Source organism: Giraffa tippelskirchi, chromosome 11, assembly GCF_054371585.1.
Source record: "Giraffa tippelskirchi isolate mGirTip1 chromosome 11, T2T-mGirTip1v1.2.pri, whole genome shotgun sequence".
NCBI classification, from domain to species: domain Eukaryota; kingdom Metazoa; phylum Chordata; class Mammalia; order Artiodactyla; family Giraffidae; genus Giraffa; species Giraffa tippelskirchi.
Window position 1 is genome coordinate 57,535,657 of NC_137285.1, and position 14,451 is coordinate 57,550,107.

Genomic DNA, 14,451 nt, shown 5'->3' on the forward strand with positions numbered 1-14,451 from the left:
CCAGTCGTGGTGAATAACTCATTAAAGATTATTTAAACACTCTCACTATAGTTACTCTCTGATATTTTGGGAGGAATTTTTCCTACCACTTTCTTTGCTGTCTGAAGGTGTAGGTTGCAGTTTTGGGGGGAAAACACATTCCTTCCCTAGGGAAAGGATGGTGAGATTGGGAATTCTGTGAGCACCCTGCTTTCCAGCCACAACCCACTGATTCTCTGTCACACTTTGTTAAAATTTGCTTGCAAGGGAGGAATGACTTGGTAACATCTGAAAGCGAGGTGGGTATTAGCTTTTTCCTCTTTTCTTCTCATCCTCATCTTTAACACCCAACACCCAGCCACCCACATACTCATACACACCTGCACCCCCTCCCCAGAACCCTGTTCTTCCATGTTGAAGTCAAGAAGGGCATATGTCTCTCCTGCTTTCACATCATTTCTTGTATGCTTTATCTGAGATCGTTTTTTGTCCTTGTTAAAATTATCAGGGCAATTGCATATGACTATGAAAAAAAATTCCTAGATAATATGCTAACTTATCTCACTGAATTTTCAGTATTGTTTTTGTCTTAGTGAATGTGCAGTGTGTAGAGTATCCTTATTTTGAAATTAATGCACCCCACGATGCTTTCAGACTTTTGACAGTTTTGTCTTACTTTAATGATGAGGCTGTTGCGGTTTACCTCTTCAACGGTAGAGCCTCAATGCTAGTTAGTGGAAGGAGTAGTGGGCTTCCCAGGTGGTACTAGTGGTAAAGAATCCTCCTGCCAGTGCAGGAGACGGAAGAGACTAGGGTTCGATTCTTGAATCAGGAAGGTCCCCTGGAGGAGGGCATGGCAACCCACTCTGGTATTCTTGCTGGGATAATCTGATGGCCAGAAGAGCCTGGCGGGCTACAGTGCATGGGTTTGAAAAGTTAGACACGACTTGGGGACTGAGCGTGCACACGCAGAAGGAATGGTGTGTGAGAATGTTCCTGTGTTTCCTGTTTCCCTCCCTTCTGCCCTTGACTGTAGTTACGGTGCTTTAGAGTTTTCATTTCATTTGCCAGGTGTGACTCTTGCAACCGGATTTTCAAACTGACCAGTTTTGTAGCAGAGAGACTCAAGGAACACCCATGTGATCCGGGTGTTCATGTTACATGCAGTGGGCAGAGTGGTGGTTCTTTTTCCATTTGCCCTTCTTTAATGTGAGCTTAGTCTTAATGTCTCATCAAGGACAGTTACTGGGATGGCAGAACTGTAAATTTGTTTAATTCTTTTAGTCTTTTTATCCCCCCCCCCAAAAAAAACTGAGAGGCAATTTATTTTTACAACTTCTGGTTGAATGGCAAAATCATGTCATTTCTAAAGGTGTTGTTAGGAACAACAGCTATTGAGCTGTGTATAGAGTGAATATTTCATTAAAAAAATATTTACTGGAGTATAGTTGATTTATAATGTGTTAATTTCTTCTTTACAGCAAAGTGAGTTAGTTACACGTATATTTGTTTTCTTTTTCATATTCTTTTCCATTGTGGTTTATCATAGGACATTGAATATAGTTCCCTGTGCTATACAATGAATGGGACCTTGTTTATCCATCCGGCAATGGCACCCCACTCCAGTACTCTTGCCTGGAAAATCCCATGGACGGAGGAGCCTGGTAGGCTGTAGTCCATGGGGTCGCTAAGAGTCAGACATGACTGAGCGACTTCACTTTCACTTTTCCTGTTCATGCACTGGAGAAGGAAATGGCAACCCACTCCAGTATTCTTGCCTGGAGAATCCCAGGGATGGCGGAGCCTGGTGGGCTGCCGTCTGTGGGGTCGCACAGAGTCGGACACGACTGAAGCGACTTAGCAGCAGCAGCAGCATATTACTAGTTTGCTAATCCCAAGTTCTCAATCCTTTCCTCCCCCTCTAATTTTTTTAAATCTTCTAAACAGTCAAGTGAAAAAAATCACAAGAATCTTTTTTAGACTTAGAATTGTTGGTTAACTTACTGACTTTGAGAGAGATGGGGCTGAAATTGAACCAGAAAAACCACAGTGACAGAATTCTTCAGTTACTAGCTGTATGCTAGGCGCTGTGCTAAACTCTTTATCCATCTTGTTTTATTTAATGCATTAAAAAACCCCGATGAATTGTAAGGTGCTGTTATTACCCTATTTACCAATGATAACACAGAAACACTGAGGGGTTAACAATGTTCCTTCGAGCACGCACCTCCTCAATGCTGGAATTGTCCGCACACTAAGTCTGTGTTGGGCTTCCCTTGTGGGTCAGATGGTAAAGAATCTGCCTGCAATGCGGGAGACCTGGGTTATCCCTGGGTTGGGAAGATGCCCTGGAGAAGGGAATGGCTGCCCACTCCAGTATTCTGGCCTGGAGAATTCCATGGAAGCCTGGCTGGCTGCAGTCCATGGGGTCGCAAAGAGTTGGACACGACTGAGCAAAGAGTTGGACACACACACACACACACACACTCTCTGTGTTGCACCCTCTCTGTCATATTGCTTGAAGCTTGGATGGTGTGGAAAGCCGTCACTAATCTCTGTGCTTAGGCCTAGTTGAGTGGGGTCTGGTGGAGTCAGGAGGGGGTGGCAGCTTAATTAGTGAAGCACCTTGATATCTGGGCAAGAGATTCTGAGGTTTGGCTTTGCCATTTTGCAAGCATTTGGTCTAAGCCTAAGATTTTTTAGATTAAAAAGACAGTAATATACTTACCCTCTCTTGAGGTATTTTTCTTGGTGTTGAATGAAATGCCTATGCAGTATTTTTTATGAACCGTAGAACAGAGTACATATGCTTGCTACTGATAACACACACACACACACACACACACACACACACACCAGGGGTCCCCAAACTCTGATCCAGCGCTAAGGGTGGTTTGAGGTGAGATTTATTGTGATCTAGTAACGCCTTTCATCTCCCCTCCACCCAAGGTGATGTAATTCATTTTTCCTAAAGCTAAATGCGTTTCTTTTAAGTGAGTCCTTTTCCCCCCTCCTAAGTTTGTTCTTTTTGATTTTTAGGTATGAAAAAAACCCTGTATTTTTAGGCTTTATTTGTTTTCAGATGTGATGATGTTGATAATATGTGTTGACTTTTTTAAACTTTAATGCCCTTTCTTGATAAAAGAAAAAATTATCAGACTGGATGGGACCTCGCTTTTCCTTTGCTGTGATGGGACCGTTCTAGGTCTCCCGGCTTGGGATCATTTTCTTTTAAGAGCTCTGATGGTTGTAATACTGACTAAGCAAGAGGTAAAAAGTGGTTCCAAAAATGTTCCGGTGCATATGTGGACAGCTCACTCTTATGTTCTTCATACTTCATTTAAATTTATTTTTACTTTTGGCTGCTCTGGGTCTTTGTTGCTGCGAGCGAGCTTCCTCTAATTATGGTGAGTGGGGTCTGCTCTCTAGGGGTGGTACACGGGCTTCGGTTACAGCACATGGACTTAGTTGCTTTGAGGCCTGTGGGATCTTCGTTCCCAGACCAGGGGTCAAACTCTTGTCCTCTGCATTCGCAGGCAGATTCTTAACTGACGGACCATCAGGGAAGTCTCATACTTCATTTTAAAGTTTAGCTTTGACGTCGTTGGTCAGAGCTGCTTACAAGGTGCTTTAGTGGGCTTGAAACACTAGATAGATTTATAGTCTACATGCTTTTCTGCACTGTGACTCTACAGTTCTATTATTTTGAGAGGCCAGAATTGAATCCAAGACCATCACATATATCTTGGTGGAATTCTTGAAATTCTCATGAGCTATTCATGCTGCTAAGTCACTTCAGTCGTGTCCGACTCTGTGTGACCCCACAGACGGCAGCCCACCAGGCTCTGCCGTCCCTAGGATTCTCCAGGCAAGAATACTGGAGTGGGTTGCCATTTCCTTTTCCAGTGCATGAAAGGGAAAAGTAAAAGTGAAGTCGCTCAGTCGTGTCTGACTCCTAGCGACCCCATGGGCTGCAGCCTATCAGGCTCCTCTGTCCATGGGATTTTCCAGGCAAGAGTACTGGAGTGGGGTGCCATTCATACATAGACACAAACAAAAAGTATAGTTTACAATTAGGAGATTTTCATGTATGAGATAATAGTCTAGCAGATTATGTGAAAAATATGTCTTTAAATTATTTCTTGCTGAGAATTGTTAGGACCTTTTCTCAAACTGTCTCTATGAGCCCTCTTATTTCCCCTAGTTTTTCCCTTGTCTTAGATTACTTGTGTTGCTGATTTGTTTCCTTGAGCTGTATTAGTTGCCATTTCTTGGGTTTTTTCTCTTTAGCAATATGGAGTTCTGCATATCTGTTTGTTTATAAGGAAACATGTAAAGTTCTGTTTCTTGTTGAAGGGCCTCCTCCATTTGGTTCCAGCTGGGTCAAACACTACTGCATGTATCGGAAAGCGGCCAAGAAGTTCACCATGATCCCGTTTGAGCACAGATCTGGGGGGAAACTTGTAAGTGTTTGCTTTTTGTACTTTGTACTGTCTGTGAGGTGGTCTTTGAGGGCATCATTTTAGTAGTGTTTCCATTCACTAATGATAAATGCCTTCCGTTTTGTTTTTAGAATGAAAAAATTGTTTTTTTTCTAAATAAAATTGGCCAGAAAATAATTCCTGTGTTTTCTGAATTGTTGGCATGTGGTTTTAAAAAAACATTTTAAAAATATTTATTTATTTGGCTGCACCAGCTCTTAGTCCTGGCATGCGGATCTCTTATTTTCAGCATGTGGACTCTAGTTCCCTGACCAGGGATTGAACCCAGGCCCCCTGCGTTGGAAACACGGAGTCTTAGCTACTGGACCACCAGGGATGTCCTGTTGGCATGGATTTTTTATGGCCAGCCTTTTTTTTTTTTTTAAAGAAAGAATTATTTGATGTCCCTGTTATTGGAAGGTACTAACTAATAGCTTCACCATGCTTTCCTGACTCAGTGGGCTGACTGCTCAGGATTTACGGGGGAGGCCTGACGTGTACACGTGGTGGTGGTGGTTTAGTTGCTAGGTTGTGTCCGGCTCTGGCTATCCCCGCCATGGGGGTAGCCCTCTAGGCTCCTCTGTCCGTGGGATTTCCCAGGCAACAATGCTGGAGTGGGTTGTCATTTTCCTCCTCCAGGGGATCTTCCCAACCCAGTGATTGAACCCACGTCTCTCAGAGATTCTTTATTGACTGAGCCACGTGCACACATGCTGCTGCTGCTGCTGCTAAGTCGCTTCAGTCATGTCTGACTCTGTGCGACCCCATAGACGGCAGCCCACCAGGCAGCCCCGTCCCTGGGATTCTCCAGGCAAGAACACATAAATTCACATAAATGAAAAGATTACAGAGTAGATGATCTGTAATGAAGTTAACTGCTTTTCATTTAGACTTTTTTAACCTTCTTACTTAGACACTCACCATTTAGTTTACACCTGCTGTAGAAATAAACACCATAGCAACTCGTGATACAGGAAATGTATGTGAGAAGCCGACAGGAGCTGTCTGGGTGGAAAAGGTGGTCTTTGTTTTAAAGCAGAAGCTGTAGCTCTTAGCAACAATAATAGTCAACCCAGAGCCCCTCTCACTAACATTGACTGTAACTGGTGACACATTTTAAGGTTAATTCATTGCTTTCCGGGTGGATGGGCATAAATTTGCTCTGTGAATACAGAATTAACCCAAGTTCACTTCTGTTTACACATACTTTGCATCTTCCTGAAAACTATTTAAAGCTGCTTATAATAGAAACACATTTTTGTGATATTGAAACAGACATGGAAAATCGTGGCTGTGGTAAAGAAGAGGAAGCGAGGATGTCTCCCCTGGAGGGGGATGGGTTTGTTGCTATTGTGTGTGTGTGTGTTTTTAAAGATCACAGTCATTTATTTTTGTCAAATGTAACTAAAGTTTAATGGATACAATCAGGAATAATTTGTTAAGAACATATCAGACGCAGAGAAGGCAAAATTTGTTGTTAAGTGAAGCATCAAATCTAATAAAAGAGCAAACTCCAGGAATGATCATCAAGTGTGCACAACTCATTAACCAGATGCTCGTGATTACTTTATACCTCTGAGGACCACTGATATGATCATAAGTTGTAGTGAAAGGATAAATGCAGATTAATTTCTGTATCTCTGTATACTTTTTCCAGTTTTTAAAAATTTTATATTTAATTGGAGGATAATTGCGTTACAATGTTGTGTTGGTTTCTGCCATACAGCAACATGAATCAGCCATAGATATACATACGAACCCCCCCTCTTGAACACCCCTCCCCCCCATACTCTTTAATGACAAACTTAAGCCTGAGGTTGGAGTGTGCGTTTCCTATCAGAGCCAACTCAAGTCCCAAGACACATCTGCTTAGTGGTATCTTTCTGTTTTAGCTCCAAAGAATAAATACATTAAAAATATGATGACTGTGATATTTCACATGTTTTTACATCTGAATGCTGGTTTAATATTAGAGATGTTCACATTCCAGAAAATACTAAAATATTCCAGAAGTGTTTCTCGGACTCCTTACAGTTTCTTACTGAGAACCTGTTTTTGCATCACTTCTGTCTCCTGTTTTCTGCTGCTTTTTAAAGCTTTTGGAGAGGGTGGTTAACTGAGATAAAATGGTACCATGTTTAACTGAATGCTCAGTAAAGGTAAATTTAGGGTGATTCACTTTGGAAACAGCAAAACACATAGATGTGTTGTGGAGATCCCCTGGAGAAGGAAATGGCAACCCACTCCAGAATTCTTGCCATGCATGCATGATCCCATGGACAGAGGAGCCTAGTGGGCTACAGTCCATGAGGTTGCAAAGACTTGGGCACAGCTGAGCACACACACACACATAAATGGAATTGTTCTAGCTTTAGATGATCACAATGGCTGATCCAAGGTCCTTAGTGTACTTTTAGGCAGATTCCTATGGAATTAAAGTTTTTGTAGGTCAGGAATGGTTACCTGTGGGCTGTTTCATGTGGTATAATGTAATGTGAAATACAAACACATTGTCATTTTTTTAACAAGAGGGCAATAAGAATAAAAATACAGACATGTGGAAACTATATTGTTAATCTACCTTTTAAAATTAGCACTCATAAGGTCTGGTTTAATGTTACTGTAATTGAAGCAGGGTCTAAAAAATTTTAAGAAAAGCTCAGTGACAAAAATGGCTACAGTTCTAAATAAACTGGTTCAAAAGAGAATAGAATAGAGGAACCTAAAATCTGAACCTTGCCTCCCTCCCCCCATCAAGTATAGGATACTTAACTCTGTAGTTTTTTAAAATGCTTAAAATGATTCTTTGCAGGGGGATGGAGAGATCTTCTTTTTGAAAGAATGTACCAGAAGACATACTGACTCCATTGACAGAAGGTTTTGCTTTGACGTGGAAGCTGCTGACCGGTAAGTTATTGGAATTACTGGACTTCATGGAAGGAATCATTTAAAAAAATGATTTAAAAAATAGTTAATTGCAGCTTGGATTTCTGTGGCCGGGGAGACTGTTATCTTTCTATTTTTCCAAGCTGTGTATTCACTGTGGGCTGTTCTGTGTTGGTCACTGCGTTTAGCTATGGAATGATAGCTTAGTCTTGGCGGAAGTTTGGAGCCACTTTAACTAGCGTTGTCACTTAAACAATGACCTTGGGACATTTCATTGTTGATCCAAGCCTCCTTTTCTGGCACTAAAAGTGTAAGGCGTGAATTTGAGGAAGTAGGTGATAGAGCTAAAAAGAGGTGGTTGTGGCTGTTCATACACAGTAGTATTCATTTTTGTGTGTGGGAATTTTCCATGTATGAAAAGGTAATAGAAGGGCACAGGCAAACTCTGTTTATTCAAAGACTAGTTATCTTTTTTTCTTGTGATATGACGTGTAGTTATTTAGTTAGAAAAGAATCTTTGCTGGAGGAAAAGAAGTAAAAACAGAAAAAGAAAGCTTATTTGTCAATATTACTACCTGTCTGGCATTTATTTCTGTATCCTTCCATAGTACTAAGGAGAATCATGGTGCTCATAGAATATTTCTTTTTTAAGGACTGATGGTATGAAGGTTTCTTGCCAGCCCTAGTTTTGGGCAACAATGGTCTCTAGATAATGAGAGATATTTGTATAATATTTTTATCATATTTGTATAATGAAAGTTTACAATATGAAATTTTTTAAACACAAGTTCATTTCAGATCAGGACCCAAGAATACAAAAATAATTAATGCTTCCTTTTCTATCACATGATATAACTGAGTCTATGGGGTTCATTCAATAAATGCGTTGAAGACCAGGTACATAAAGATGTGTGCTTATGCACCATGATAATATGGTAATACAATGAAAAGGACAAATGGTTTAATAAGCCTTTTGCCAAGACTGTAAAAAAAGAGAATGTCATTGTAAAAGAGGTTAAATTTCAAGCCAGTAAGGATAAGTTCAAAAACTTTAAGAAGAGATTTGGGCTGTATAATACAGCTTGAGTGTAAATATGTATGCATGCACCCATTGTAAGCATTGACTGAGTTTTCTGTAGGTACCAGACAGTGTTCTAAATTCTTCTCATCTTTGCCTCATTTTATGCTCAGCCCAGCTCTGTCAGGTAGACATTATGCTTCTCATTTTATGATGAAAAATGGACCTTATGTGATTCTCCTAAGGTCATGTAGCTAGTAAGTGGAAGAGCTGAGATCTGAACTGTTGCGTTTCTCTGGAGCCCGGGCTCTTAACTGCTCTGCTGCAGGCATCAGAGTGTAACTGTGTAAATGTGTTGTCTCTGAACTAGTTGACAGAGGTGAGTCAGCAATGATGTCTTATCAGAAAACGTGTCAAATGAGGTTAATCTGCATTTCTTTGAAAGGGTTATTCTAGTAGTTCCATTTATTGTTTTAATGTGATTTGTGTTAATTTTTCCCAGTCCTGTGTTTTCTCTAAGACCTTGATCATGCCAAATGCTCTTCTTCACTGAGATCCTTATTACAATGATAGCTATTGAATTGACCAAAAAGTTTGGGTTTTTCTGCAAGATGTTACGGAAAAACCTGAACAAACTTTTTGACCAGCCCAGTACTTTCCACCCCTCACAAAGGTTGACGAGTGGTTACTGTGGAGTTACTTTCGTAATGATGGTATCTTGTACAGAGACCCTCAGAACTGGAGAAGACGTTAAAGGTGATCTATTTTAAAGCAGAGACATTACTTTGTCAACAAAGGTCTATCTAGTCAAGGCTATGGTTTTTCCAGTGGTCATGTATGGATGTGAGAGTTGGACTATAAAGGAAGCTGAGCTCAGAAGAATTGATGCTTTTGAACTGTGGTGTTGGAGAAAACTCTTGAGAGTCCCTTGGACTGCAGGGAGATCCAACCAGTCCATCCTAAAGGAGATCAGTCCTGGGTGTTCATTGGAAGGACTGATGCTGAATCTGAAACTCCAATATTTTGGCCACCTGATGCGAAGAGCTGACTCATTTGAAAAGACTCTGATGTTGGGAAAGATTGAAGGCAGAAAGAGAAGGGGATGACAGAGGATGAGATGGTTAGATGGTATCACTGACTCAATGGACATGAGTTTGGGTAAACTCCAGGAGTTGGGGATGGACAGGGAGGCCTAGCATGCTGCGGTTCATGGGGTCACAAAGGGTCGGACATGACCGAGCAACTGAACTGAACTGAACTGATTTTAGTGGTTTTCAAACTGCTCTATAGGGATGTCTTCTTTTCAAATAAAAACTTTACACTTAGGCATATTTAAATCAGAAAAAAAGAGAGTTCCCTTATTAAAGTGAGGTAGGGGGCCTGGAGGGCTTCCTAGGTGGCGTTAGTGGTAAAGAATCCACCTGCCAATGCAAGAGACATAAGAGATGTGGGTTCAGTCCCTGGATTGGGGAGGTCCCTTGGAGGAGGGCATGGCAACTCATGCCAGTATTCTTGCCTGGAGAATCTCATGGACAGAGAGGAGCCTGGCAGGCTGCAGTCCATGGGATCACAAAGAGTCGGACATGACTAAAGTGATTTAGCATGCACACGTGGTGGGGACCTGGATCCTTACCTTCTCAGCTGTCTTCTTCTTGAAGAAATCTCTAATTTACTTCCATTGATGCTCAGAGCTGCTTTCTTGGAACTGGGTGGAGATGGACCGGTAATCTAGTTTATGTGGTTCAAGAGAGGCATAGAGGATCTAACGTCTATAATGATAACTGAAGGTGTATTTGGAGTCTGCTGGGATTGATTGAGACACATTCCAGGCAGAGTGATTAATGTATGTGAAGTTCTGGAGACAAGAGAGAGCGTGATCCATCTCAGGTTCCCCTGGGGATGGACACCCAGCATCCCTGGAACAGAGAACCAGGGAGGATGGAGATGAGGCTGATAGTGGGGGTCAGGGCCTGACCTTGAGGGTTTGAGCTTAATTTATTAAATGGTTTTAAGCAGGGCATTGAGTGATAGGTTCATATTTTTCAAAACCCACTGTGGCAGAGTAGAGAAAGTTTAGAAATGGCAGGAGTGGTTGGAAGGGGTATGGATTGGTGTGGTGGTGGCAGAAATGGAGGCCAGAGTGTCTGTTAGAGGAAGACTTTTAGAGAGAAATTTACAGAAACAATGGATGTTAGATTCCAGGTTGAAGGAGAAGGTTTCTGGCTTGAGCAACTAGGTGGTTGCGTTTACTAAGATGGGAGAACCAGAAGGCACAAGGATGGAGGCAGATGATGACTTCAGTTGTGGTCCTGTTGGGTTAGCTTGCTGTGGGCCATTCAGTGATACACGTAGCAGCCACTTGGGTGTAGCCCTCGGCAGCTTCGGCAGCGTTGGACTCGAGCTGACCTTGTACCTCCTGCAACTCTCCATCCTGTGACTGTCACCATGGTGAACCAGGCTGGTCCTCCCTCAATTTGGGCAACCTGTCCATTTTCAGCCATTGCAGCTTAAAGTGCTATTTCCCATCTCCATCCATTCACATGGTTTCACCCTCCAAGTATCTCTCTCTACAGTCTGTACTTGCCTTAACTTTTTTCTGTGTTTGAAACCACATGTAGACTTTTCAAGTTCCTTGTATTGGTGTGTCTCAGTTCCCGTCCTTTTATACTTTCCTTGGTAATTTCAGTGGCACTTCAGGTAATTCGTGCGGGACTTTGCCGCTTTCTCCCTGGACTCCTCTCCTTCAGTCCTCTGTGCCTCACCTTCCCTCAGCTGTTTCCTGTCATGCTCACTCCTTAGATCTTATCACCAGGAGGGGTACCCCGTCTGTCATCTCAGTTGCGAGGCTTCCTCCTTCCAACACTACTTTCTATTCTTCTCTGCTTACTCTTCGCTAGTAAGTAGCCTTAGCTTACAATCAACTGATCCTACTTTTCTCTGCCCCTCACACCCTCCCTTCTTTCCACGTGTGAATGGAATTTCAGTGTGTGCATTTGTCATTTGTTAAAGTCACTCTTTTCACTACACACAACTCCATTGCCCTTCTCTACCTTGATTAGACTTGTTTGCACAGCTCCAAATTAAGGAGAGTTCACCTCTGCCTTCTCTCTTCCTGGAAAGGTGTGTTCAGTCATGTTCACTGGGGTCACTTCAGATTCATGACCGCTGGCCTCACATAGGCCATTAATCCTGACCACAGATCATCTTCCATTTCCTTAGTTCCTTCATTCTCCTGGTTGATGGATATTTTATATCTTCTCCTCTCTCTAAGCTTCTGGGACTGCCTCCCTTTCCTGATGATTTTGTGTCCTGTTTTGCTGTGAACTCTGTGAACTTAGAACTCATTTGAAGAGCTCTTCCACTGGAGTGGATGCCCGCTCCTTCACGCGTGCCAGGTACCCTGCCTGCCCTCTGCTGCCATGGGGACTGTCAGCGGCCAGCTCTGTCCAGCTGTTTCCGTTCCCTCTTCGCCTTCCCTCTTTACTTCTCCAGGATGTCACACAAGCAGTTCTTCTTTTTCTTTCTCATTGACACCTGTTTTGCCCTTTCTACTGGATGACTCCCCTCAGTCTCCGGAACACTCTTAATTTCATCCCTATTAAAAAAAAAATACCACCCCCATCACCAGTGAAAGAACCCTGTCTTCCCTTTTGTCTGCTGCCCACATTTTATTTCTCATACACAGCAGAAATTCTTTCAGAAACGCTTATATTCAGGGCTCCCATACATTCAGGGCTCCCATACATTCAGGGCTCCCGTACATTCAGGGCTCCCGTACACTCAGGGCTCCCGTTTCCTTCCTCCTGTTCTCACCTGGGCCCTCTCTCGTCGGGCCCTTGCCTCTACCCCTCCACTGCGGTGTTCTGTGAAGGTCATCCTGATCTCAGGGTGCTGCCTCCAGTGTCAGTTCTCAGTCTTCCTGTCCTTTCCTGGTGGCAGCATCTGATGTGGCCGTTTACCTTCTCCTCTGTGATACCCTTGCTCTACTTGGCTCAATAACATCACACCTGCTTGCTTTTTCTCCCACCCCACTGGCTTTTCCATTTTTAAATTCCTTTGCCAGATTTCCTCCTTTCCTGGACTTCTTGTTGTTAGAGTTCTCTGGAGCTCAGAACTTTTTTTTCCCTTTAAAATTTTCTTTTTTATTGAAGCATAAATTTATTACAATTATTATTAAATTTGATTTACAGTGTTGTGTTAATTTCTGCTGTACAACAAAGTAACTCAGCTATATATATGTGTGTGTATATATATATATATATAGTTCCCTGGAGTGGGTTATCGTTTCCTTCTCCAGGGGATTTTCCCGACCTAGGGGTCGAACCCAGATCCTCCCACATTGTAGGCAAATTCTTTGCTATCTGAGCCACTAGGGAAGCCCCATATATATGTACGTATGTATCTGTATCTGTCTAGATCTTCATGACCCAGATAACCATGACAGTGTGATCACTCACCTAGAGTCAGGCATTCTGGAGTGCAAAGTCAAGTGGGCCTCAGGAAGCATCAGTACGAACCAAGCAAGTCGAGATGATGGAATTTCAATTGAGCTATTTAAAATCCTAAAAGATGATGCTGTTAAAGTGCTGCACTCAACATGCCAGCAAATTTGGAAAACTCAGCAGTGGCCACAGGACTGGAAAAGGTCAGCTTTCATTCCAGTCCCAAAGAAGGGCAGTGCTAAAGAATGTTCAAACTACCGCTCAATTGCACTCATTTCACATGCTAACAAAGTATTGTTCAAAATCCTCCAATCCTCCAAGCTAGACTTCAACAGTATGTGAACCGGGAACTTCCAGATGTGCAAGCTGGATTTAGAAAAGGCAGAGAAACCAGAGATTAAATTGCCAACATCTGTTGTTTCATAGAAAAAGCAAGAGAATTCCAGAAAAACATCTACTTCTGCTTCATGACTATGCTAAAGCCTTTGTGTGCATCACAAGAAACTATGGAAAATTGTTAAAAGAGATGGGAATACCAGACCACCTTATCTACCTCCTGAGAACCTGTATGCAGGTCAAGAAACGAATCACCAGTCCAGGTTCGATGCATGATACAGGGTGTTCGGAGCTGGTGCACTGGGATGACCCAGAGGGATGGGATGGGGAGGGAGGTGGGAGGGGGGTTCTGGAAGAGGAAAACATGTACACCCATGGTGGATTCATGTCAATGTATGGCAAAACAAATACAATAGTGTAAAGTTAAAACATAGATAAATAAACTAATTTAAAAGAAAAAAAAAGAAGCAACAGTTAGAACCAGATGTGGAACAACAGACTGGTTCAAAATTGGGAAAGGAGTACATCAAGGCTGTATTTTGTCACCCTGCTTATTTAACTTATATGCAGAATACATCATGCAAAATGCCAGGCTGGATGAAGCACAAACTGGAATCAAGATTGCAGGGAGAAATAACGGTGTACACACACACACGCACACGCACACGCACACACACACACACAAGTATATATACACAGATGACACCACCCTTATGGCATAAAGAGAAGCGGAATTAAAAGAGGCTCTTGATGGGGTGAAAGAGGAGAGTGAAAAGACTGGCTTAAAACTCAACATTCAAAAAAGGAATATCATGGCATCTGATCCCATCACTTCATGGTAGATAGATGGGGAAACAATGGAAACCAAAATCACTGTGGACAGTGACTGCAGCCATGAAATTAAAAGATGCTTGCTCCTTGGAAGAAAAGCTATGACAAACCTAGATAGTGCATTAAAAAGCAGTGACATTACTTTACTTTACCAACAAAGTCTATATAGTTGAAGCTATGGTTTCTCTGATAGTCATATGTGGATATGATAGTTGGACTGTAAAGAAGGCTGAGCACTGAAGAATTGATGCTTTTGAACTGTGGTGTTGGAGAAGACTCGTGAGAGTCCGTCGACTGCAAGGAGATCAAACCAGTCAATCTTAAAGGAAACCAATCCTGAATATTCATTGGAAGGACTGATGCTGAAGCTCCAATACTTCGGCCACCTGATGCAAAGAGCTGACTCATTGGAAAAGACCCCGATGCTGGGAAAGATTGAAGGCAGGAAAAGGGAATGACAGAGGACAAGATAGTTGGA

The 14,451-nt window shown here is 42.3% G+C and overlaps 1 protein-coding gene across 4 annotated transcripts in view; it reads left to right on the top strand.

The window, feature by feature from the left end:
• ARHGAP10 (Rho GTPase activating protein 10) overlaps positions 1-14,451 on the top strand; it is a 358,841-nt gene that overhangs the window by 152,493 nt on the left and 191,897 nt on the right. For all 4 annotated transcript variants that reach the window (XM_081544290.1, XM_081544292.1, XM_081544291.1 and 1 more), the window contains exons 9-10: positions 4,336-4,442; positions 7,273-7,367. In XM_081544290.1, coding sequence (XP_081400416.1) covers positions 4,336-4,442; positions 7,273-7,367 — 202 coding nt within the window. The remainder of the gene's footprint in view (positions 1-4,335; positions 4,443-7,272; positions 7,368-14,451) is intronic.